Source organism: Ostrea edulis, chromosome 3 (assembly GCF_947568905.1).
Source record: "Ostrea edulis chromosome 3, xbOstEdul1.1, whole genome shotgun sequence".
Classification (NCBI taxonomy): domain Eukaryota; kingdom Metazoa; phylum Mollusca; class Bivalvia; order Ostreida; family Ostreidae; genus Ostrea; species Ostrea edulis.
The window spans coordinates 61,525,216-61,551,493 of record NC_079166.1 but is presented as its reverse complement, the minus strand read 5'-3'; the positions used below and the strand labels follow the sequence as shown (position 1 = coordinate 61,551,493).

Sequence of the window (26,278 nt, the reverse complement as noted above, 5' to 3'; positions counted from 1 at the left end):
GCCCTTCACTGGCAATAGTGACGTTTCCATAAGAGTGCAATATATCTCGAGAGGGACGTTAAACAATATGCAATCAATCATCTATTCATTCTTTCCTTATCATAATCTTGAAGAAATCAAATCCTAGAGAAAATATCAATAAAATTGAAATACAGCCTTTCATTCGCAATTTTATTGATCAAAGTATAGGCAATAACATTTCCTGGGAACAAATTACGCGAAGTTAACATTAGAAAAAAAACAACAACACCCTGTACTTAGGGAAGTGGCAAATATGTTGCATGTTATGTACATAGAAACAAGAACAGAATAGATTTCGGAACTATTGCATTGACACGAATATGGTAGCCTAGAAAACAAGGATGTTTACATCAATATATACTAACTACTTAAATAATAACAAACGACATAGTATTTACACTAGTTTGTATAGGTAAGATGGCAGTGATAAAGTTATTTTGATTTAGCTCTCTCGCTCTCATTCTCTCTGCAAGTCTTGCTCTACAACAAATTGCGGAATATATAACATCAAAGAGCAAATAACTTTAGATTCAAAAGCAAGACATAATTTCTTTTACATGTAGTATTTATAAATAGAAAAATGCCTTACGTTGATGTATATAAACATATTACACACTGCATACTAGTATATTAAAACACCTTCACTGTAAATTTCAAATTCCATTTTTTAATCCCTGCTAGGGATTCTAAGGCTTGGTTTCTTTGCCAACAGAAAAATGCAAAAAGTACCGAGTTTCTATGAAATATCTACCCTGAGTACGCAGGGCGGCAGTCGATTGAGTGATTCGATTCAGAATCGGGACAGATAAGGGGCGGAATAAATTTAGCTTACGTGTTGGTGGCGATTTGTACCTGTTTAAACTGCATTTCGATCTCAGTTACACTGATTTCAAAACTGTACACAAACAATTAGAGTTTCTACATCAGAACCTTGGAGAACATGAAGATTTTTAAAGAAAGGAAATGGATCCGGAGAAACAGCATGAAATTCTCTGTGCAGACTGAATCATAATTAAAATTACAACAATGTTTTAAATGTTTGTGATGCTGACGGTCGTCTGATGAATTGCATCGGGAGAGTTTAGATACAGTGTGAGTAGAATTCTGAAGTCAACGTCTATAATCTGTAATGTTTAATAGGATTTCACCTCATATCAATACCGTTACAACTTTTTAAATATATACATGTACATGTTTTGACATATTTAAAGTCTGCAACAAATGCATAAATCTAATAGTATGACAAAAATGCAAACTTAAAAACTTTGAAGTATCCCTTTCTATAGGAAACTTGTAAGAGCATTTTAACTAGAATGGACCCCAATTCCTATTACAAATACAACGTAGTAGAAATATCTATCGATCACAGATTATTGTCAATTACACTATAACAAATTTTGTTGTTATCGTTTACAGTTAATTTCTTTATTTGAATCGGAGACATTACGTGTCATATGTTTCAGTATACAAAATACACCCGTGTTTACATATAGCGAAAGATTTACACAGGTTTAGTTCTATGTATTTTGTATACTATACATGTACATAAAGCACCTTTGAGCGTACATAGTGTATGAAAAGGGTGCTATACAAATATGGTATTATATTAGCAATTACCCAATCAACCAAACTTAACATCCAACATCTAAATTACACATTTTATAGACATCAGTTCTCAGATGATACAAAAAACACAAAATATTGCATATTTGTTGTACTCAGTGATTGTACTATTTCGGACACAGGTGCTTTTCGCATTCCTTGTTTGGTGAATATACAATAACTCAATCTCAACCCAGAGTTGTCGTTCCTTGATCTTGAACGATAACTCTGGGTAGAGATTGACAATCATTACGTCATCAGGGTATAGTTTCGTACATCGGTAGTTAACATGGTTTATTAAATGATCAAGAATTCATGATGCTCTCTGGTTGGTCCAGACGATCATTTCTGTTGTACCTCAGAGTGAGTTAATCTCAATATTGGGAGATTTATTCGGGATTTATCTGATGACCATCTATGGAATTCCTAACATTTTTATCTACCAATCAAATTGCGCGTTTTAAAACACGTATCGGTGAAGTCAAATTCAATTGACCAAACATTACTAATCATAGTCAACTGCAGCGTTCAAAATTAAAAATACATTATAGTACGGTTACAATTTCTAGGATTTGATTATTAAAAAATTGGTATGCTTTATAATGCCCATATTTCTATTTGTTAAAAAAAACTTAAGCTATTGATCTAAATTATAGTGTTTTACTTTGGTAATGTTACAGATATAAGATCAAATTGTTATAAAATTCACGATCAGCTACTTAAGCAGCTACTGATGTTTGGTTCGGTTTACGCGTGTATAAACGGCCCTGGTCAAGTATGTCACGAGGAGATCCAGTGAGATAATAAATAGAATAATGAAAAGGAATGTAAAATAGAATAATGGATGAGTTCTGCCTCAGTGAGCCGCGCCATCATCCAAACTTAATATCATCAGTAATAGCCCAATTACAACATCTGCAGTTAATTGTTTTTTTTTTCCTTTCAACTCTCTAACTCTAAAATACCGTAGATACAAAATATCTAGATGTAACATAACCCTTTGGCCCGCATAAAATTTTTAACATTCAAATCATAACATCACACAACAGTAGTTTGTCGACGTAAATACACAAGACAATCAAATTAAAAGTTAATCAATGAATACTGATCAATGTATGTACAGGTTGGAGATCATTGATATCATTTTCAATTCTCACGAATCGTCTTTTCGTCGAGAATTGAGCAACTTGCCCTATTCTGATTAATTTCTCCTACTTGGCATACTGTACGAGACTAACGAATTCTGGGGAAGCGGTGATCGTGTGATTTTCTAAATATTTTCGGCTATTTTCTTCAGTGCTCTCCAGATAATATCTATAGTTGACCATCATCCCACAAGATTGGTTAATACCACGCATCGACATATCCGCCTTCCAATTCAACCGCCACAGCACCGCCCCATTACCGAGATGGAAATTAGCTGTAAATCCAAGGGGAAAATAATAGTCAATTCAAAGAAGCGTGACTTATAGGAATGGATATAGCACAATTATATATAATGTCAAAAAAGAAAAAAAAAAGAAGCAAGAAATCGGCACAATTGTTAAATGATTTATAAGAATAAAATCCAAATTTATCACTAATCACCATCAGTTCTTGTTTACATAATAACGTTTCTTGAACTGATCGTTTATAATTATATATTTTGGATTTTACTGAACACACATGTATACATAAAAAGAAGGGATGTTGTAAACTGTGTGTTAATTTTAAAAACATCATTATTGCTATGAAAATATATGCGAGTGTCTTGTGCAAAAAAGCAAACAAGATAAGCTTTTACAGAAAAAGAAAACATACCAACAGGGTTAAGGGCAAATCCTCTTCGCTTTTCTATAAATAAATACCGCCCACACAACCTTAATAATGGTCCTTTAACGGCTTCACATATATCTTCATTTTGAATCCATCTGTGCGTCTGGATCAAGTCTTTTAATGTTTTAAGAACATTTTGATTGGAAATTGACAGTGCATTTCTAAGTCCCTCCATTTCATTTTCTAACAGGAGCTCTTCCGATTGCTCGCCAATTTCTGTATAGGAGCAAAGACTTAGAATTAAGCACGTGGATTATTTTTCACAAATAATTATCGTTTAATTTTCGCAATATCCTGCAAACTACCCGTAATTACGGAAGATGACAATTACATTAAAACAGCTAAAAATCAAAACAAATTCCTGTTCCTAACAGGAGTTCTACATTACCCTGTAAGTGCACTAATCTGTTCAGTTCGGCGATTAGCCAGGCTTTGAATCCCGGTATTGGAGACAGGCTAGAAAACTGTGTAATACCGCTAAATTCGTTCTGTAATTCTTTGACAACGGTCTTTATCAGGTAATTACCTAGATCGACTCCTTGTAGTCCTGGAAAAATAAGTTAATGTGATTTTTCTTACTCGATGACCTGATTATTTACATAGTAGGCTATACCCTGATGGGCACTATGAGTAATAAATGTATGTGGATTATCAAAAGTTTGACAAAATTTTGTCCTGTAGAAATGACACATTCATTGACATAATACATGGCGAAACATGACATAAAGAGCCCTCCAATCTAATCAAAATCAGATTCTAAGATACGCTCACAATCGCTACAATAGGGATCTTCTTACGCAGAGTATAAACGGCGCGGATCTATATTTTTTATTGACCAAAGGAGCCCTGTGGCTCATAGGTACACTGTGTACAATACAGGAAAATGGCAGAGGATTCAGAATTATTACAATATGTAAATATATATTATCAGACAAATAAGTTTACCTAAGAAGTCTGATTTTAATTAGATTGAGAGCCATCTTAATTAATTCGGGTAGTCCCCTAATCATATTAATTTATTTTGTTCATGGTCAGAATATATGTACGTCCACCTTAACAGTTAATGAAGTAGAAATCGGTGGACGTACATATTTCCCCCCTCTTTTAATACCATGCCAATATAACAGCAACACTGTAAAATCGAAAATCGTAATTACGAAAAATTTAGTGTGCTGCTTTTTCCAAACTTTCGCAATACAAAATTCATTCCTCCCTCCTTCAAAATTTTTCTCTCTTTTCTAAATCATTGCTTTATTCTGATAAAAGTCTTGTTCAATCTAACAATGCGACTCACTGAATTCATTTTTGACCCAATCACAATTCTGAAACAACAGTAACAATGTCAGATGATTGAAAATAATTATTTAATAAATGTTAACCTTTTTGTGTCGATGTAATAGAATAAAATATTGCTGCCGAAATTTTGCTTAAATCCTCTCTCTCGTCAACATCTCCGTCACTGGAAGACTCAGGCTCCAACCTCAATCCAGAAAACGTAGGTGTTTTCAATATAGACTGTGAAAAATACAGACATGGATGTATTCAAAATATATTATGTTGGAGCGCTCGTTAGTAATACTTCATTGAATGATTTCATCGCAGCATAATTATCTACATTAACACTCTAACACGGTAATAGGCGTTAGTACCAATTATCACTTCAGGGCTGTTGAACTGAATTCCTCAGAAATCAGAGAAAAACTGGTAAAAAAGGAAGCAAAACACCTCAACCTAGGCCTACCTCAAAACATATCATTTTCTGTCACTTCAGATTAAACCCAGAGTGTTTCATTTTTACGAAAATTGAGCCAATTAGAGGAATTCCTCGAAAAAGAGGAAAAATCACACCCCTTTCAGTTACTGCTTCATTTCACTTTTTGCAAAAACAGAAAGATGTTCAACAGAAATATAACCAAACAAACATTGCACTAGAATGATAATTATCTAAAACGTATACAACAATCTAAAGATAAATAAAAATTCAAAATTTAGGGCCTCCCAACTATAGCTTTATCATTCCAATGAACACGGACTCTAGGATATACATTTATATTCATGTCGCATTTGTTTTCGTTAGCTAAAACAGAGTATCGAAAAAGCAAGGTTTCATGCCTTGCTGGTATCAGCCATGTTAGAATTCGTGATGAATCTGTAATCAACGTCACATGGCATTTCTGATATATGCAATTCAATTAAAAAAAATGGAATAATAATTTAAAAAATCAATACGCTCCGACAAGACTAATTAAAGCCACTTCTCATTACTAATCGTATCCCTGGTATATATATTACAGCATCATGCATCTTGACAGCAAGACATTAATTTTAATATAGAAACAAGAACACACAAAATGTTGAATCTCAATGGTAATTTTTTTTATGATCTAGGATTAATCTACCTCCTTATATGGCATATATGTGAAAGACACAAGAAATGTTATAGAAACATACATATATATACATATATATATACACCCCACTCCCTTGTGTGGCAATATTCAAAATGATCAACTTTACAATTAGAATGTCTGTAGTCATAGTGAAAAATATTGGTTATCTACTAGTCAGGGGCAGCCATAATGAGTTTGATTTCTGGAGAAACTGAGCAGACATTTTTTTCATTAGAGTAATGACCTTTGATCTTGTGACTTGAAAACCAATGAGTGTCATCTTTAAGGGGCACTAGTGTACCAAGCTTAATGTCTGTCAGTGTATCAAGCTTAATGTCCGTCAAGCAAAGGGGTTTCAAGATATTGAGCAACAGTAGTTTGAACATTGACCCTGTGACCTCAAAATCAATAGGGGTTACTACCCCTTAGGATGCACCAATGTAACAAGTGAGATGTCTGTCAAGCAAAGGGTCCTCAAGATATTGAGCACACAATTATCTTACTAATGTTCAGTTTGACCTTAGACCTTTGACCTTATATCATACATCTGACCTCAGCAATGTAATAAATTTATTCTATTGTCTGCTGTTACAGAAACGTTAAAAAATGAAATATTCCATTTATAGTACTTACGTGAATACTACTGGAAATGCTACTGGTTAGGGCTGTATGCAGGACAACGACAGGCTCCCCGGGCATGCTGCCATGAGTGAATACGAAACAGCGGCGGTACGACCCCACTCGACGCTTTAAGTCGTTCATGTCTCGTATGGGGTGAACTGCTTCATACATTGAGATCTGCAATCAGAAATGCCGGTATGGGTTTAATGTGAAACTATATAAACATGAAAAGCGAAGATAACGAACAGTGATCAATCTCATAACTCCTATAATATGCAACACAAAATAGATAGTTGAGCAAACACGGACCCCTGGACACACCAGGTGGGATCAGGTGCCTAGGAGGAGTAAGCATCCCCTGTCGACTGGTCACACCCACCGTGAGCCTTATTCCTAATCAGGTAAACGGAGTTATCCGTAGTCAAAATCAATGTGCCAAGAACGCCCTAACAATCGGTATGAAATACGCCAGACAGCATTTGACCAAATGATAGGTTGTGATATTTTGCGTCGCCATATGCATCAATGTACCATAGCTTATCCTACTGGTACCCACACCATTTATTATTATACAAAAGGTTTATATTACTGTTACCCACACCATTTATTATTATACAAGTTAATATTACTAGTACCCACATCATTTAATACAATACTACTAGTTTATATTACTGTTACCCACACCATTTAATACAATACTACTAATTTATATTACAGGTACCCACACCATTTATCACAATACTACTAGTTTATATTACTGGTACCCACACCATTTAATACAATACTACTAGTTTATATTACTGGTACCCACACCATTTAATACAATACTACTAATTTATATTACTGGTACCCACACCATTTAATACAATACTACTAATTTATATTACTGGTACCCACACCATTTAATACAATACTACTAATTTATATTACTGGTACCCACACCATTTAATACAATACTACTAATTTATATTACTGGTACCCACACCATTTATCACAATACTACTAGTTTATATTACAGGTACCCACACCATTTATTACAATACTACTAGTTTATATTACTGGTACCCACACCATTTATTACAATACTACTAGTTTATATTACTGGTACCCACATCATTTAATACAATACTACTAGTTTATGATTTAGGGGATCGATGAGGCGTCTTAATACAAAATATTTATTCTTCACATATTTTAATACATGTTTTCTATCCTCCACAGATATGCAAGAAAAACATCTGTTTGTACACATTCCAAATAAGGCAATAAAAATAATTACAAGCTGCATATAAGTTAAGCCATCAGTCTGATTAAAATCAACCCCCACACTCATCCCACCGCCCAACAATAGGATAACGAGTATGGGCTGTTCCATTATAACATATGGGGCACCTGGGTAAGGCAGTTTTGTTTTTTAAATCAATGGGTGGTTCACACTGGTGGGATATTGTTTCTATGGTGGATGGCTTTTGCACAAAAATTGCTTCTGTGGGTGGTTATTTTACCAAACCATATACCAGGATAATCTATGAGAAATAATCATAAGTACACACGGCTGAACAGAGGCAATCCGGGCGTTCTATAAATTATGCTTGAATGTATTGAAGTTGATATCAAGATGAAAAAGTATTTTGTGATGTATGATGGAAAAAAAATCTGTTTTGGGAATATCCAAATTCCACTTTCCAAATAAATCAATTTGCTTCTATATGTGCCGAATAAAGCTTTATTATTTGCCTCTATGGGTGGATAGGAGTGTACCAAAATCACTTCTATGGGCGGTCATCCTAATTTTGAAGTGCCTTTCCCCAGATGTCCAATGTATGTTTTACTGGAACAGCCCTATGGGGTCTGATTTTAATCAGACTGGTTAACTCATTTGCAATTTTGCAAACAGCATATTAAATGTATCGGCATGTATAATGCATTTCAATAAACGTCTGTCGACAACACTGTCGTATAATGCATTTCGATACGTAATGGAACGCGATAGCTTCCATGATGTGGTCCTGCTGGTATTTATTCATCAATCTATTTCCAAGAATTTCACATTATTTTACAGAGAAAATGACATTTTACGTTTGATTTCGGATTAAATTTATATTTTCGTTAGAAATTTCCCGGAATCGCTTCAGTTGCCAGGTAATCTATCGATTGATGGATTCCCAGTCCCGGGTCTGTGGACTCGCTAGCACCGTTTTCCTTACCCACCTTGCCAACAATATAAATCATATTAGACTTCATTTTCAGGATGACAGTCGACTTATTATTTATAAGAGGTCCATAGGCCTTATCGCTCACCTGGAAATTTGTTAAAAGTATCATAAGCCCCAAGATCTTTAATAATTTTCCTGTTCAGTTCTGCATATCTACACGGTAACCAAAAATTCTAATATTCAACAGCAGCATGAAACAAGGTGTGTTTTTAAAAGACAAATACCCTTAAAAGTGCCCATATTGATGAAAGACTGTACATAATATAACACACATGTTATATTAACACTATATATGACCATTTAAGATTTGCCTGGAGTCAGAATCCTGGGGTTGCGAAATTCACAAATTGGGATATCCCTTTCTGCTTTCCCTAAATATGCATGAATTTTTTATATCCCAATAACACCAATCATCAAAACTAAAGAAATCTTTTAGATGATAGATGTTTATTCACTATCACCATTTTGCCCCATCCTGGTAACAAACCTACCCTTACAATCATGAAGTTCTCCTTTTAAATATCCATTTACTATTAATAGCATTAAAGAAGATGTTATTCAAATGTTTTACACAAATACTAAATGCTAAATTTGGTCCCGCCCTGGAGTCAGAACCTCTACCCCGAAGATCATCAAATTTACAATTTTGGAAGAGGTCTCCCTGCTTTACATAACTATGCATTTAGTTTTTCTTACAGTTGTAGAAAAGAGATGAAAATTGGTAAATTTTTGGCAGTTTATGACCCGTCCCTAATGCCCCAAAATACAATTACGTCTCCCCAAAGACACGCTTTACACCAATCTCTTGAAAATAATTGGAAGGGTAGTTATAAAGAAGTTAAAAACTTAAGTGACCTAAAACATAATCTTTAAATATTTTAGAGCAGGAACGTTTTTAATGAAATTTTATTAGTTAAAAAAAAGTTAGAAAATGCAGGTTTCTAGGAAATCAACAAAGAAACCGAAACACACAAACATGAACAGATAGACCCCAGTTTAATCTCTGATGATAATGACGAAATGATCGCAAAATACAATGGCGTAACAACCCACATCATATGAAATGGAACATCCACATCATATTGACATAGAGGTGTACATCACATACACAAAAGCATGGCATCCTGTAATGATGTTATCACGTCATACAATGACTGTACCATGTTATACTCAATGTCACATCATGTTATATGGAAATGATATAACGTAATGGTTTTATCACATTATCACATCATGTAATATGGAACGATATAACGTAATGGTTTTATCACATCATGTAATATGGAACGATATAACGTAATGGTTTTATCACATTATCACATCATGTAATATGGAACGATATAACGTAATGGTTTTATCACATTATCACATCATGTAATATGGAACGATATAACGTAACGGTTTTGTCACATTGTTTAATAGACAATTAACATTTCGTTTAAAATTTGTTCAGTGGGCCTATGGTGTATTGTGAAGCACCAAAGAAAGACAACTCCTAAAGACCTGGCCGCCTGTAGAGAATACCTAGTCAAATATATCATATTCTCCCTCACTGAGCTCGTCCGAATATAAAACAGTTACATCCTAAGGATAAAATGACAAGTAAATTGTTTGATAGGAATGCTACTCGCTATAACTTTAAATTCTCACTATGTAAACGTGTGCATCATGGCATATACAGTAGATATCGTAATAGTTGAATTATGTCATAGATAACAGACTCCATTCAGCTGTATCCATATTCATAGTTATTCATCCTTACATGTCTTAAATATACGTATAAAGTCGTAGGTTAAAGCGAGACTCGATAATCGAACAAGAACGAGTGAGGTTATATATAGTAGATGGTCACGGAATAATAGAGACGAGAGTACTTAATTTTATCTGCTACAAAGCCAATCCATTTGATAAACATTTGAGCAATGCACAATAATCTTAACACGCAGCAATTAATTGCTGTTTGTAATTAATGTACATGTATCAGGTTTCTTACCTTTTGGACCATGTCACATGGGCTTTGCCACGTGATTCTCTGGAGATGAAGGAATCCGACAGAAAACCATAGAGCCAGGAGGTCTCTGATTGTCTGCTGCAGAATGCGCATGTGCGCCTTATACTCCTCACTCTGCACGCCTGGCAGGTGTGTCTGAAAATAAATCAGATTCCAATTCAAAAAATAACGCCACTCAGATTCCTGAACTCCGCAGGCTGTGTCAATTCAATCAAAATTCGAAAGGAAAACAAAAACTTAAACGGCGCATTAGCTGTAAAAGTCGTATCTGCCGACTGTAACTAAAATGATTAAAAAAGTTCAACATTACATAAAAATCAGTGCACATTAAAATTCATACATTTTGTATCTTTTGTTGTAATTTAACATTAACACTTTTGTGTTTATAGAAACAATAGCATAAACTATTGTATAGAATACTGGTACATACATGTAAACAATAGCATAAACTATTGTATAGATTACTGGTATATACATATAAACAATAGCATACACTATTGTATAGAATACTGGTATATACATGTAAACAATAGCATAAACTATTGTATAGAGTACTGGTACATACATGTAAACAATAGCATAAACTATTGTATAGAGTACTGGTATATACATGTATGTGTATATAATTCTCTGAGGATAAATTTACATAATTTTCTTGAAATTCGATTGGAGTTATCCTTTTTTCACTCTCACATTTATTTCTCTTCGTTTTAAAACACATTCCAACATTGTAGTAAATAAGGTGGCTCCCTACATCTTGAAAGAGTTTTTCAAATCAGCACGAAATGATTTGATTATGAAAGGTATGATGAAAGATATGATGACATATATAATAATACTAGAGTCAAAATGGTGGAAAATATGCAATTTTGGATAAAAAACATGTTTAAAAAAATTAAGTACATATGAACAAAAGACTCTGGCGGATCAGACCCACGCTATAACCACTGAGCTACGATGTTAGACAAACAATTCGATCGATACAAATAATTTCACAAAACATTTAAATCGCCATCTTGTGACGTGGTGTCATAAAGAGAATAAGCCTTAATGTAGTGAGCTACCTTAATCATGGTTCAGAATTAGGTAATTTTTTCGTCTAATTAGCAGTAATGCCCTTTCAAAATCGCCATCAATTATTGTGAAATGCGACTCTGATTACAAGTGAACATGAAAATACTATTCACGACTCATTCCTGCTGATATACGATATCAACAAACTCTTCAGTGTCGCTAGGACTTCCAGTATTTGTCAAAATTTGGTTTCCAGCAACTGCCGACACATATTTTCATGTGAAACGCTCTGTCGTGGCGTTTATAAGATACTCTGAAGAGTTGTGTACAAATAAATTGAACTAGAGTATAAATTAATGCAGTAGACTTTTACAAGTATCACAAGAACAGGACTGAATGTTTACATCGCAACGAGCAGATAAATACTACAGGATATCGTATAAATCTATTACCGTATATGTCATATTAAACTGCATCATATATTACCGTATATGTCATATTAAACTGCATCATCCATCTCTTACGTTAGTTCAGTGGAAGAACGCGTTAGGCATCCCGTGCACGAGTCAGACAGGGATTATAAATTCTTTTTATTTTTTTTTTTAAACAAAAGATTGCAATGTTTTGTTAAATCAAGCAAAATTTTAATTTCTAACATCTTAACTTTATTACAAATATCTTATAAATTGTCACTTTTGCCAAATCACAGCATTATGTTAGGCAACAAAAATTTTTAACATTAGGGTAAAACATGTAAGTGTACTTATTTAGCCAAGCGAGTAATGTAGCAACATGGCCACGATACGAACAGAATTTCAGTTTCACGTTTTACGACATTGATAGTATCAGTAACATGAGGATGCCTCATTCATGGTGATATATACACCTTATTTCTTTTTCCCACGTCCATTTCGAGAGTGTAAAGTTGTCACCAGCTGAAGATGAAGTGCCACAAATTTAGACCTAAGCAAGGGGATCAGGACCGTTACAGTGATGCCTTTTTATCGTACCAACGCCTACCGTGACCTCCGTTTTATTTTGAAAGGTTATACGAAAGATCCGTGACTTTCACTTCTAATGTCAGACGCTTGGCGAAGGTACAGCCATTACCTGTGTTGAACGTCTTAAGGAGTAATGTTACACCAGAGGAATTGACATAAATGAAAAGTGGAGGATATGTACAACAATAATTTAAAATTGAAAACTGTCATATTTACTTTATCTAGTCCAAAAATACAATTTTAGTAGAAAGCAATCTGAGAAAAAAATGTATGTAAAAACCCCTGCTGGACTCGAACTCACGATCTACAGTTCAGCAGTCGATGTGCTAACCTACTGAGCTACTCAACTAGGTAATGCTAAATTTGAAATGAATAGATAAATATGATGATATTTATACATGCATTTTCATTCATGTTTTCAAAGGAAGTCAGCCATTATAACGATGTAGAGTTCCTCCGTACGATTGACGCAACGCCAGGATCAAGAACCAGCAGTGCTTTTTATCAATACTTCTTATAGTTAAAAATTACCAAAATATCTGCACGCATATCCACTAGGAATTTAACCCCTCCATCAATTCGACCAATCTTACTGAAGAGTTGCTGATACTGCGGGATTAATGTATGACGTAATCGTTCTTCCGTCATCAGTAATAGTGCTTCTCCTTTCTCCTGAAAATAAAACATGGCGCCATCTTTAGCATCTACATATAATACTAAAGAATGTTTTAGATGGATGTAGAAATGTACCAATATATTCCAATGCAGACTTATCCTCGACCTGCTAAAATATACGTTCAAAGCATCAAAAAAGTTTATTATACACTAATACTAAAGAAATATATTCTAAAAAATTGTCAAGTAAACTTTTGATCAATGAATTTTAATAACAAGAACAGTAATGCTTGCAAGCTATGATTCTATACACTATCAAATATTTCAGTAATTTTGCTTCTTGTTTTTCCTTTACTGTTACAACAACAAACAATAATGTACACCACGCATTTAAAGATTGATAAGACAACATACAACACACGTTTTAGTTTGTGACGGTTTTCTTTGCAATTTCTATCCTTTTTTATGTTTGAATATGTAACGATACAAAAAAGCCTCCTAACATTCACGCCTTCGTAGATTTGGTTTTTCCCTCTCTCGTTATTCTCAATCACCAGGGGTATTTTCCATAACTACCATAGCAGAACACATGACATGATAGTAAAATACTGATTAATTCAGTCTGCACGTCGTCGTTTGGTTGACATGACACCAACGCATATCGGCATTCGTTTAAAAAAAACTGCTCCAAATAAATCACAGTCTTATATAAAGTTGGAAAGATAATATCGAGCTGCGCAATGCATTAGTCGTCTGAGAGCCAAACCTGGTGACCGCACGTGGAAAGCGTCTGGATGATCAAGGAGACATTTAATTGAAATCGGTCGAGTCTTATTTCATTCAAACTATTGTCAGACATGGCCGTCATAATAAAAATCCTAAGTTCAGCAAACGGTTAAATGCAGATTTAATACATCTACTCATGGAGAAAAAAAGGTATAATATGGCCCAACCTTGTACGAATTAGAATAAGTCTAGAAAACACAACAGAAAATTACCCCACCCCAAGAAGATTGGTTGTTTATTGTTTAAGGTCCCTCTGGAGAATTTTTCACTCATATGGAGACGTCACCATTGCCTGTGAAGGGCTGCAAACTTTAAGCCTATGTTCGGCGCTTGCGGGCATTTAGCAGGAAAGGGTATTTATCCTGCCACACCTGCTGTCACATGAGTACTTGGGTTTTGCAGTCTTATCCGAAGGACCGCCCCATTTAGTCGCCTCATACAACAAGCAAGGGGTACTGAGGACCTATTCTAACTCGGATCCCCACGGGACCCCCAAAGAAGAGTAAAATTTAATAATAGTAAATTATTAACAAGTTTTATATGATCTGATTGACCACTTTCCATTTCACAAAATGAATGAAATATGACATCATATTTGAAGGCATAATTATCAATTAACACAAGACAAGATGCCTATTCAATTGAAAATTGAGCAAAATATTTAAAACTGTAGGGTGAATACTTCGAACTTTTGTTCTGAACTCACCTGAGCATTAACAACACTTCGGGCCACCTGGACAACAGTACTTTGGTGGACGCCATACTGCTTGGAAAGCACGGTCAAGAAGCTGATTTTGTCTTCAGCCGCAAGACTGCTGTAGTGATCACAAAACCGTCGACATTTGGACTGAAAAAGTGGAAAATATTTACTTAGTTGAATAGATGCATGGATATGCTACATTTCTGAATGCAAAAGGCACAGGCAAAAGAGGTGAAGTACAGTTAAATCAAAGTTAAAAAAATAATTAAAGTAGTACCATCTCTAAACGAAACCGCGCCGTGTGAAAGACGTTTGGGAAATTTCTTGGAATTTAATTTTTTAACCTACACTGGAAGCTGTTAGACAGGGGACGAGAAATACCGATTACGGTGATCGATAAGTCAGAACGGCCTGCTTGTTTACGGTAAGCAATGAGACAGAAATTTAAAAAAAATACAGTTTGTAAGTTCTTAAGGTAACTAAATGCTGTTTTCTCTGATTGATTACATCATAAGCACTCAGTGTAGTTTTAAAACGTTAGCTACACGTCTAATGACACGTGCAGTATTAAACAAACATCGCAGGGGCGCTTTTACATGTACAAGAACCTTTCTCGTAATCGAATGATCTCTAACAACACAACAATATGTTTACATATTTGTACATTCGAATCAACTCTATAGTAATTATAAAATAACAGGTACGAAACAAAATAAAGTCAGAACGCTTTAAAAGCTGCGCCCTGGTGGAATAGGGTATGTGGTACAATAGAATATATGGAACAATAAAATATTACACTCAATATATTAGAATATATGGAACAATAGAATATTATGCATGATATAGAATATTATACATGATATATTAGAATATATGATACAATAGAATATTATACATGATATATTAGAATATATGGTACAGTAGGGTACACGATACAATAGGTTACGTGATGCAATAGACACATGATACATGTACAATGCAGCCAGAATAGGAAAAGCCAGAGCAGCATTCCTATAACCGAAAAAACATGGAATTTCCAAAGAGCTGACTCTGCAGACCAAAATCAGGCTGTAAAACCCAAATGTCAACTCAGTGCTTCACTACGGGGCTGAAACCTGGAGGACAATAAGATGGTTCAGACTTTTATAAATTCTTGTCTGCGAAGGATTCTCCATATCTGCTGGTCGAAAACCATCAGCAACCAAGACCTCTGGCAGCCAACTAACCAGCTCCATGCGAAAGACGAGATTCTGGGACGATGCTGAAGGAGGATTGGTCACACTCCGTAAGCCAGTGTTAAACACCACAAGACAAGCGTTAAACACCACAAGACAAGCGCTGACATGGAATCCCAAGGCAATAGAAGCAGAGGACAGGTAAAACAAAAGGTGGTGTAATAATGCAACCAGTACATGTAGGTTTCCTTACTTTGAAAAAAAGTTGTTTCAAACACCTAAGGAATCATACCCGATATCAAAACCCGACTTAAAGAACGCGTCACAAGACTTGAATTTACCAGAAATTTGCATTGGTAAGTTTCAACGAATTTGCATCCTAAGGTTTAGCTGAATTTGTCATTTCAGAGATACTTGTCATGACTTATAACCAACATTTACCAAAGAGAAATTCAGCCGCGATATTACAGTCCTATAGCGTCCGCCCCAGATAACGAATATATAGTGTGAAAAAGACCACACAAGCAATGGATCATATTTCACCTACCATAGGCTCTCATAGTACCAATTGTTAAAACAAAGAAATACTAAAAATACACCCTTGGAAAAGGGATTGCAAACAAACTACCTGATAATGTGACTTTCTCAAAGTCTGTAAGAATGATGGTTTTATAATCAATCAATAAATAAGAAAAACACAAATAAACGATTTACAAAATAAAAAAAATAACTAAAAGCTTTACAGCGCGAAAGAAAAATGCAGAAGAAGCGTGACTGAATGTTTCAGGTCACAGACAGAGAAAGTTACTAACCTACAAAACCAACAAAGGAGGAGAAAATTAAGGGAAAGAAGTCATCCCTAGAGAAATGATCAAGAGGGTTTCAAAAGTGTACTCCCTATTGCAACTCCATAACCTCCTTAAATTAAAGTTACATTAGGGTATCCGGACAGAGTGGTGCTAAACGCATTTTCCGCTACGATATGATATCGACCCTCACAATTTAATATCGATCCTCACTATTTGATATCGATCCTCATTATTTGATATCGACCCTCACAATCTGATATCGATCCTCACGATCGGCAGTAGGTGTGTGTGAGGGAGTAAAAGTGGTCACCCACTCGGACCTATGCTGTTTCAATGTATTAATTTCTCCATGAACGCAATGGCCTTTAAAAATTAAATGAAGTACTTATAAATATAACAGAAATACGAATAAAAAACACGAGTGTCTATAGGTGTTTAGCACAGACACTCGACGTTTTAAATATCTATGATAAAAAAAATTGTCTTCCTGTACACATTACAGGAAAACAATTATTTTTTTTTTTTTAGATATTTAAAACGTCGAGTGTCTGTGGTGTTTAGATTCTTTGTAATAGAGGGGGGGGGGGTATAAAAACAATGAAATAATCAGGGTAATTCCTGCACCATCGCCTTCAATCATTACACAAATTTCCCTATATACTCCAACCATAAAACGAAAACAGATCCATGCTTCCAAAGTTTTCATGCCCTACAAACACAAAACCTTAATATTTATTGCTTTTAAAACTAAAGTCAAACAGCGCAAACGCAGGGGACTTTGAAGTCTTCGTAAAAAAAAAAAAAACCCACACGTGAAATTACCCAATCAGAAAATCAACATAAGCAAGTCACAAAACTCTGAATTTAAATATAATTTATTGTGTTCAGCTGCTGCTAGTTTATTTTGATCTGGGGCGTGACAATATCAAAACAATTTCATAAATGGCTATTTTTTTTAAACATAAGAAATGAAACTTTATTTCAATACTTGGAAAAGAATTTAAAATGAAGCCTTGAACTCGGGTCTTCTCACGTGATATCCGGGATCAAGTCGGGTCAGCAGTGTCTGCAATATTCGTTATGACGGAAATTCGAAAGGCGCAAAGAGTTTTAATGAGTGGTATGACGGAAGGATATATCCTTAATTTTGTCATTAAAAACCAAATTGCCGGTTCCTTTGATTTGAAACTATAGATACATATACATACCACTAGTGGTCTTGAGAAATTATTTACGATTTGGAGGCTTGAAAAAATGTCTATTGTCTAGTATTTAGATTTTGTAGGCTTTAGAAATGCCTATAGCAGTGGCGTATCTACACAGTAGCACTGTATGCACGTGCTTTAATACAAATATTTTCATTAAATTTTTATTACATATTACGAAAAATGCCCTCAGCTTCTTGGGGGTTGCCGCCCCCCAGACCCCTTGCTTACAAATATTTCAAACCTAGCTACGCCACTGTATAGGGTTCATACATGCAATTTGTGGACTTGAGAAATACCTAGGATTTATTTTATTATTTATAACTTGTGGGTTTGAAATACGTCTAGAATTTAGAATTTGTGGGTTTTAAAAGAAATGCTTAGGGTTTAGAATGCTTAGGGTTGGGCTCGAGAATTGCCTAGGATTTCATAATTTGTGGGCTTGAAAAATTCCTAGGTTGAGAAATGGCTAGGGTTTATAGTATGCGGCCTTGAGAAATATGCATTTTATACCTATTGTCTAGTGCTTATAATTTATGGGGTTGATAAATGCCAACTGCATATAATGTGTATAATAAAGAACACATTGGTATATGATGTGCACATAAAAATGTCCATCTACCCTCAGCTTACCGTGTTAAATGACCAACCCACCTGTGCATTGTGACGTTATTTTGAAATCGGGAAGACACTAATTTTAGCATTTCGTGGAAAAAGAATGTGGACCTCTGAAATATACATTGGTTGGTATTTAAATTTTTCGCCGAAAAAGGAGAGTGCCTAACGCAATATCGAATACATTCTCCGATAAAGAAACATTTTATATCAGTTATATATATATATTAGAACTGTCAAATTATGTAACTACATCATTAATACAGGATTTCATCGAATTTCTATCGATCAAATATATGGAGAAAAACGTGAACATAGACACGAATTTAGCTTACGTTATGTGGACGACTTCTGTAGAGTTTTAATTCTATAGCCTTTTATTTTTCTTACCAGTCGCTACAAAGTTTAATACAACAGATGTTTATTTCACTGGACTTAATAGTTAGATATTTCGAATGCTTGTGCGTGTATGCGGAGAAAAGTATGCACGTGGGAAACTGTTCATAATACTAAAGGGGTTTGTGTTAACTACAGGGGTTTAAAATGGTTACGTGGAGTTTCGGGTCAAAATGAGCTTAGCCCCTGTGGTGGTAACATTTACAAACAATGTACGCTGCAAGGGGCCGAGTCTAGCGATACTGGATCATATGATAACATATTGGCGGATCTAAAAATGGGTTGCAACATCCTTGGAATTGGATAATAAAACGATCATGGACCACAACGTTCACATGAGCACCAAAAGGTCCATCTTCCCGGCCGGGTGAAGGGTTTCTGATCCGCCCCGCTTCATACAAGCGGCGTGGATCTGAAACCCTTGACTTGGGAAGATGCAAAAGGCCTGCAGTTTTTACGAACAAATATCAGTCAACTGGGGGGGGAGGGGGGGGGGAGTGATCGGTAAATTCAAAATGGAAGAGAATAAATATTTAGGGTCACAATATTCTATTTCATAATACACTCCTAAGCATTGCATCATAAATACTTTCAATTAAACCAAAACTAAAATATACATCTTTAAATAAACATAACAATGATTGAAAACATAAGATTATTATCATCTAAATAATGTATGCACGCTGATTATGCAAACTTGAAATATTTTTAGTAAAGTGACTTAGCCAATGAAATACTGAAATATTACACCATTGAACCCTAAAACAAATCCAGGAACTTTAGGTGAGTTCGTCCCTGGTCCCCAAGACCCCCAAAAAGTTTTCTCAAAGTACTGCTGCACGTTGAAATCGTCTTGCTACCATAGCGCGTACAGGTGTAGTAATTAGGGCTATATAGGGACCGTGGGTATCGGCCTGGATAGCTCAGTGGTTAGAGAACCTGACTAGTAATGCAGGGGTCCCGGGTTCGATTCCCGGTCCAGCCAAAATATTTTCTCCTCTTTCCTATATAAATACTACACAGGCAATTATATCGCTTGGGCTCGAATTTGCTAAAAAAAATTATTTAAGTAATATTTCATTCACTAATAAGTGAATGGAGTTGGGCAGCAGGCATAGCCTATTTCAGACTTCTCCCTACATCAAGGTCTCCCTACATCAAGGTCACAGATGATGAATCAAACACATACGTTATGTAGTTAACATACGTTATGTTGTTCTAATAATATGTGAATAAGTAAAAATGTAAAGATAAAAACTATACAAAGATATATTAACTAAATAAAATAATCATGAAATAAGAGAAAAAATAGTAGAAATTGTAGAAAACATAAGACGACCGGTTTGAACATAAGTAGATTATTTCACATTTTTAAACATGAGAAGAATTAAAAAAAAATTAAACTATTTAATAATAAATTCTAACCAAAGCGATATAATTGCCGAGCACACATTTTCTTTCTGTATGACAGCTGTTAACATATTTAAAATGAATTTCGCCAGTGACGTCACTCTGCAAATCCCTTTGTCCGCTCGTCCTTTTCCGTAACCGGTTATATCGGAAATAGCCGAGTAGTTACTATTGCCCTTTGTCACGAGTATCCACAAAACGTCGTGCTCGATATCACCCACACTTTTGTTATAGACAATTTCATATCAACTTCTTTTAATTAAATACCACTGAATACGATGACTATTGGGTGTCTACTAATAAAGACAAAGAAGAAAAATAATTTGGTGGGTGACTTTAAGCGTGTGCCTAACATTTATCATAACGAAAATTACAAGGCCATAATTACAAATATTTTTGTTTGATGTACTCCAACCCACATTTTTATTTTATCCTAGGTAGGTTTTTTTTTGTTTTTTGGAACGTACGTCAGGAAAATTTCTAATATTTTCATTCAAAATAAGGAGAATTTTCTATTTTTTAAGGGACCCCCCTCCCCCCAATGAAATTTTAAATTGCTGAAAAAAATGATCGGGTAGGAGCAAATTTGATGGGTCGGTCGGAGTACATCAAACAAATCAAATTTTATTTTTGGCCCAATGCATAAAATAGATGATAGAATTCTGAAATAGGGGAGAAGAGTAATGAATGAATGGACATTGGCAATATAATGGGAAACAAAAACAACAGTAAGATGCAGAACAAAAATGTCTGAACTTTTCACCGTGAGGTGAGAGGTGACAGGGAGATTATTAGTATGTATGTTTATAGCTTGTTTACAAGATCATGAGGGTGAAATCGATTTTGGTCAGAGGAAACGTGTAACCAATTGGAGTGTAAGAAATCAGTCACCAGAGGTCAAGCATTTGTATGTATTATTTACAAGAAAAAAAGAAATTAAAAATTATGCAAAACCTTACAAGTGAAGTTGAGCATGCAACGCTAAATCATAGATTTGTCAAGGAAATAATTGTGTTGGCTTTGAGTTTGAATTAAAAGCCAATGTCAATATTACAGATTATTAAGATATAACAAATATAATAAGAAATGTTGGAGGATGTACGGGGGTATAAATGCGAGGAAGAGAGACAGAGTTCTTCAGTAGCTGAACAGAACTTTGTCTTTGGCCTTTCATTTATACAGGTAAGACATTGAGTATACTTGCGCATTTCTGAAATAACTTTTCAATTTTTCAGATGGCTTAGTTAATTTTTGTGTGAACTTTTATAATAATGTTTGTAATTATTATTGTATATTGTATAATATGGATTATAATCAATAATTATATATAATCAATAATTATAATGATGAAATGTTTCTTTAATAAAAAAGTAGCTGAACAGAACTTTGTCTTTGGCCTTTCATTTATAAAGGTTGAACGAAAAAGGGCTACTCCGTTCAGCCTGTGAACACAAAGATCCCGAGGTTAACTGGTACTTAGCAAGTATTTGCATATCACGCTTTGCGCCATAGCTGACTTAAAATACTTCTTCCCCAAACTTGTTATATGAGCTATTACGAAGTTCAAGTCAGTTATGGGGCGAAATTGGATATGATACATTTCTGAACTCTGATTGTCTAAAAAATCGAAGTTCACTTTCGGTTAAAAGTACCGGTATGTTTTTCGCTTGGTGGCAATATTAGCGACTGTCTTTTCTGTCAAGGGTTTGTAAAATATCATGTGGATCACATATTCCTTGACTCAGGAAACGGAGATTACAGTACTTTTTAAAAGATACATATGTTGAATTCTATCTAAGCTGCTGTGGTCAGCCCTGGTCATCTTGATGATTCTGACCATAGCTGATTAGCACATAACATAACCTACAGCTAATTCCAATGAATCTGCAGATTAAGACAGATTCGTCTTTCATTCACTAACTACTTTTACAAAATGATAGGGGAGAAAATATCTCGCTTTCAAAGACTTTATTTGTTAACTAGTAGTTGAGATTACGCATTCATTTCTGTTCTTAATAAATGATGTGCTTCATGAAAAAAACCTACTCTATTTACTGTCACTAGCATTAAGCATTGTAAAAATTGAACTTTAAAACGATGCTTTAGGCGAACTAAATGGTGACTCTTTTATTCAGCTTTACAAAAGTCTAGCAGGTCTATCGAGGAGTATCTATTTTTGAATCACTATTCAAATGTCGGATCCCGGAGTAAAACAAAAGACCAGGTTTGTGAATGTCTAGGTTGTATTGTTGGAAATTTGGTAAAACAAAGGTGAGGTTTTGCAAAAGAAGTGGTGTCCACTCGAATCAACCAATACTTAAGTTTACGGACCAGGTGTATGTTAAATTATGCTGGAACTGTTTATATAAAATTATCTTGTGCTTATAAACGCTTAAATCTTCGCTATAGCCGACAAAGCAAAGAAACATCTGCGGTCTAAACACTCTTCGCTAGTTAGGATGCGTTGAATGTAAATGATTTTCATGTAACTGTGCATATCACACATTAATTTCAGCACGGACCGCCCCCCCCCCCCTTCCCCATTCAAACAGCTATGGTAGGTGTAGGAACACAAATACACGTACTTTTTGAATAAAATCAATCTTGAAATTATAAAAATATACTAGAGTTGATTTATTAATGTCCGTCCAAATTAAGTTTTACATTTGATCGTTCTCATTGTTTATAATATTTAATCACGTGAAGCGAAAATTTTTGAAATATACATCAGCATCGATCATCGGAGTAAAGGACTGAATTTCAATCACGCCACATTCATACTCTGTAGAAAACAGATCCCGCGGGGATCCGGGTTAGAATAGGTCATTGTCGTCAGAGGCGACAAAATGGGGCGGTCCTTATGATGAGATCGCAAAAACCGAGGTCCCGTGTCACAGCAGATGTGGCACGATAAAGATCTCTCCCTGCTCAAAGGAAATAAGCGCTTAGCATATGCCTAAATTGTGCAGCCCTTCACCGGCAGTGGTGACGTGTTTTGCTCGAATAACACGGAAGACGGACGGACAGCAAGAGCCAATATAATATCATCATGACACTGCAATAACGCACTACCGAATTCGTATGCCCAGTGTCATCTACCTAGATTAATTAAAACAATACCTAATTAATTGCCCTGCGTTCATGGATGTATTATTCGTCACCTGATTGAATCCTATAAGCAGTCAGCTTAGCACTTGAATGGATCAAGTAGGGGGCCTATTAAGTACCTACAGCGAACTTATGTGGTATCTCGATAACATTATCATATATCATACCTACATCCCTATTGTTTAGTTGCCTTGTGCATGTATTGTGCTTTATGCATGCAATAATTCTGGGAGGGATCCAGAAAAATTTTCAAGGGGAGGGGTGGTAGTTTGTTTAATTACCTCCCGTTGAGAATTTTTCATTCATATTCAAACGTCGCTAGTTGTTGGTGAAGTACCACAAATTCAGACCTATGCTTAGCGCTTACGGCCGTAGCAGTGAGGGTTATTTAACGTGCCAACGCCTGTCGCGACACGGGATCTCCGTTTTTAAGGTCATGTCCGAAAGATCTGTGATTCTCACTTCTAAATGACGAGTGTTTGGCGAAGGAGCAATCACTACCTATATTTAATAACGTCTTAGGTTTGACGCAGTCATGGCGGGGCTCGAACTTACAACCTCCTGGTTACGCAGTGACCCAAGTTTGTATTCTCCCCCCCCCCCCCCCGGGCAATGGGACGGGGGGGGGGGGGGGGCTAAAATGGAAAAAGTAAACCTTTTCAAAACCAAAAGGGGAGGAGGTAATCCGTAACCCCTCTAGCCGCCATTGAAATTAAATTTCAGGGTTTTTGGTACTAAAATAAAATAAATTAAACTGGTGAATCCGAGCACGGCTTTTGGTACCACTAGTTAGATATAGCACCATATTTTTCAAATTAAAATCAATGTACATTAATGATTTCATACCTCCAAAGCCAGGACACCCAGATCCGGAGTAGAGAAAATCGTTTCTAAAAAGCGGAGCGTTTCATCGTTTCCTGCGCTTCCGCGAGTTGCTCCGCTCATCGTCTGCTGTACCATTGGTAAACGCTTAGGAAATGACACCAGATGCTGAAATCAAAATATACTTAAACTGTAAGCTGCCTGTAGAATATATAATCTTCTTAATCTATATCAAATGCCCAGATTTCATAAGTTTTTTAAACACAGAAAACAGGCATTGAAAACATCGGCGTTTCTCCTCCTTCAGTTGTTCTCTTCTTTTCCCTACAGGTTTCTAGCATGCGGACTGTAAACTTTATCAAATTAATAACCTGTTTCCTAGCTATCGCCTCCCCCACCTTGCCAGCCACCCAACATAAGATCAGCTATATTCTAAGTCGGCCTGTCAATGCAACAAGGAAATATAAGCCCCAGGCAACCTTTAGACCGACACATAACATGTACATACAAAATTACACGTAATTAACGAGAAACAATAATTACAACAGAACAGGAAGGCGGTGTCAACCAGAAGTCTACCATGTTTAAAAGTTTCATTTCCATATTAGAGTAAAGTCAATTTAAATTAAAAGAATCAGGCTAGGAAAAAATTGAATTGAAAATTCCTAGATGTCTAAAAAATATTACAAGTTAATATTATAAGCATATACAAAAAAAAAAAAAAAAAAAAAAAAAAAGAATCGCGTCCCCATGCACGAGGCTTTTCTTTCTCCCTTGTACGTATCACACAGACGGGAAAATGGAGGATAAAATTTGAATTATATGCTTATATTTCCTCGAATTAATTAAACTAACAGTAAAAGTTGATCAGAAATTTATAATAAAAGTTTAAAATCCTTATTATACTGTAGTTGCGGCCGGATTTGCAGTATTTAACTTTTCTTATTTCAAGTAATGACACAATTTTATTTACAATTGAATTCTTTTATCATCAGAAGTAATATAGTTATTTTGATATGGAGTGGCATTATTTTAAATGAATACATGATTTAAAAAATATGTTTGAAATATAATTGACATGGACCCCAATGGCTACATTTGAAAGTATTTTGAATTTTGATGTTATACACCTGTGTTAGCCGGGCCAGGGCCTCCCACACGTGGTGCACGATAAACTTGGTGCAAATGAGTAACTGTGACCTCGAAAATATTTCAATTTGCATCCGATTTCAATGTTAGATTTATAGTACATCACCTTTCGCAACTTTCAAACTTACTTCAACAAGATTTAAAGAGAAAACAAACCAAACTAAATGCTGTGCGATTCTTTAAGTTTTGTAGGTAAAAGGGGCATGCAGTATCTTTTTAAATTTCCTCTAATTTCAAACAAAATCGAAAGTTCTTACCTTCAAGATGCCACTTTCTGTTTTGCATACAAGTGCCTGCCTTTTATGATCATATACTTTTTATTTCACCAAAGTAAACAAACGCTAATAACAGCTTTAAGAGGAAAAATATTTTTTCAACGCGTTTTCCACGAATACTGTACAAGCTGGTTCTCGAGGAGGTTTTCCACGAAATTCAGTGAACCATGAATTCTCATTAAGGAAATCGAAAACGAAAGTAGACTAAATCTATCCAGCTACTTCAAAATACATAATATCACAAACCACGAATTTATCATACCCTCTGTATGCACCCGATTCTTCTGACAGCTGCAGTCATCTTAAAGCGAGAAAGCAACAGAAGAAAATGCTTGTTAAACATGAACATTTATTTCTCTTATCAATAAATACGAGATTTTAACCTTTTACAATGAGTAGATCAGCCATAAGATTAGTCGAATTAATGAAATGTAATACAAATTATAAACCTTTATAAATCGATTAATTTGCCTATATTCTTTTTGGTTTATCAATCTCCTTTTCTAATATATTCTAAGCAGA

At 35.2% G+C, this 26,278-nt stretch overlaps 1 protein-coding gene across 1 annotated transcript; it reads right to left on the bottom strand.

Annotated features, from left to right (window-relative positions):
- Positions 1–150: 150 nt before the first annotated feature.
- LOC125674849 (malonyl-CoA decarboxylase, mitochondrial-like) lies at positions 151–26,170 on the bottom strand. Its single transcript, XM_048912160.2, has 10 exons — positions 26,019–26,170; positions 24,357–24,500; positions 14,799–14,939; positions 13,223–13,363; positions 10,659–10,811; positions 6,462–6,626; positions 4,818–4,953; positions 3,827–3,985; positions 3,424–3,654; positions 151–3,043 (listed from the first exon to the last, which is right to left on the bottom strand). The coding sequence occupies exons 1-10, from the start codon at positions 26,103–26,105 to the stop codon at positions 2,835–2,837; spliced, it is 1,566 nt and encodes a 521-aa protein (XP_048768117.2). The 5' UTR covers positions 26,106–26,170; the 3' UTR covers positions 151–2,834.
- Between the last annotated feature and the right edge of the window lie 108 nt (positions 26,171–26,278).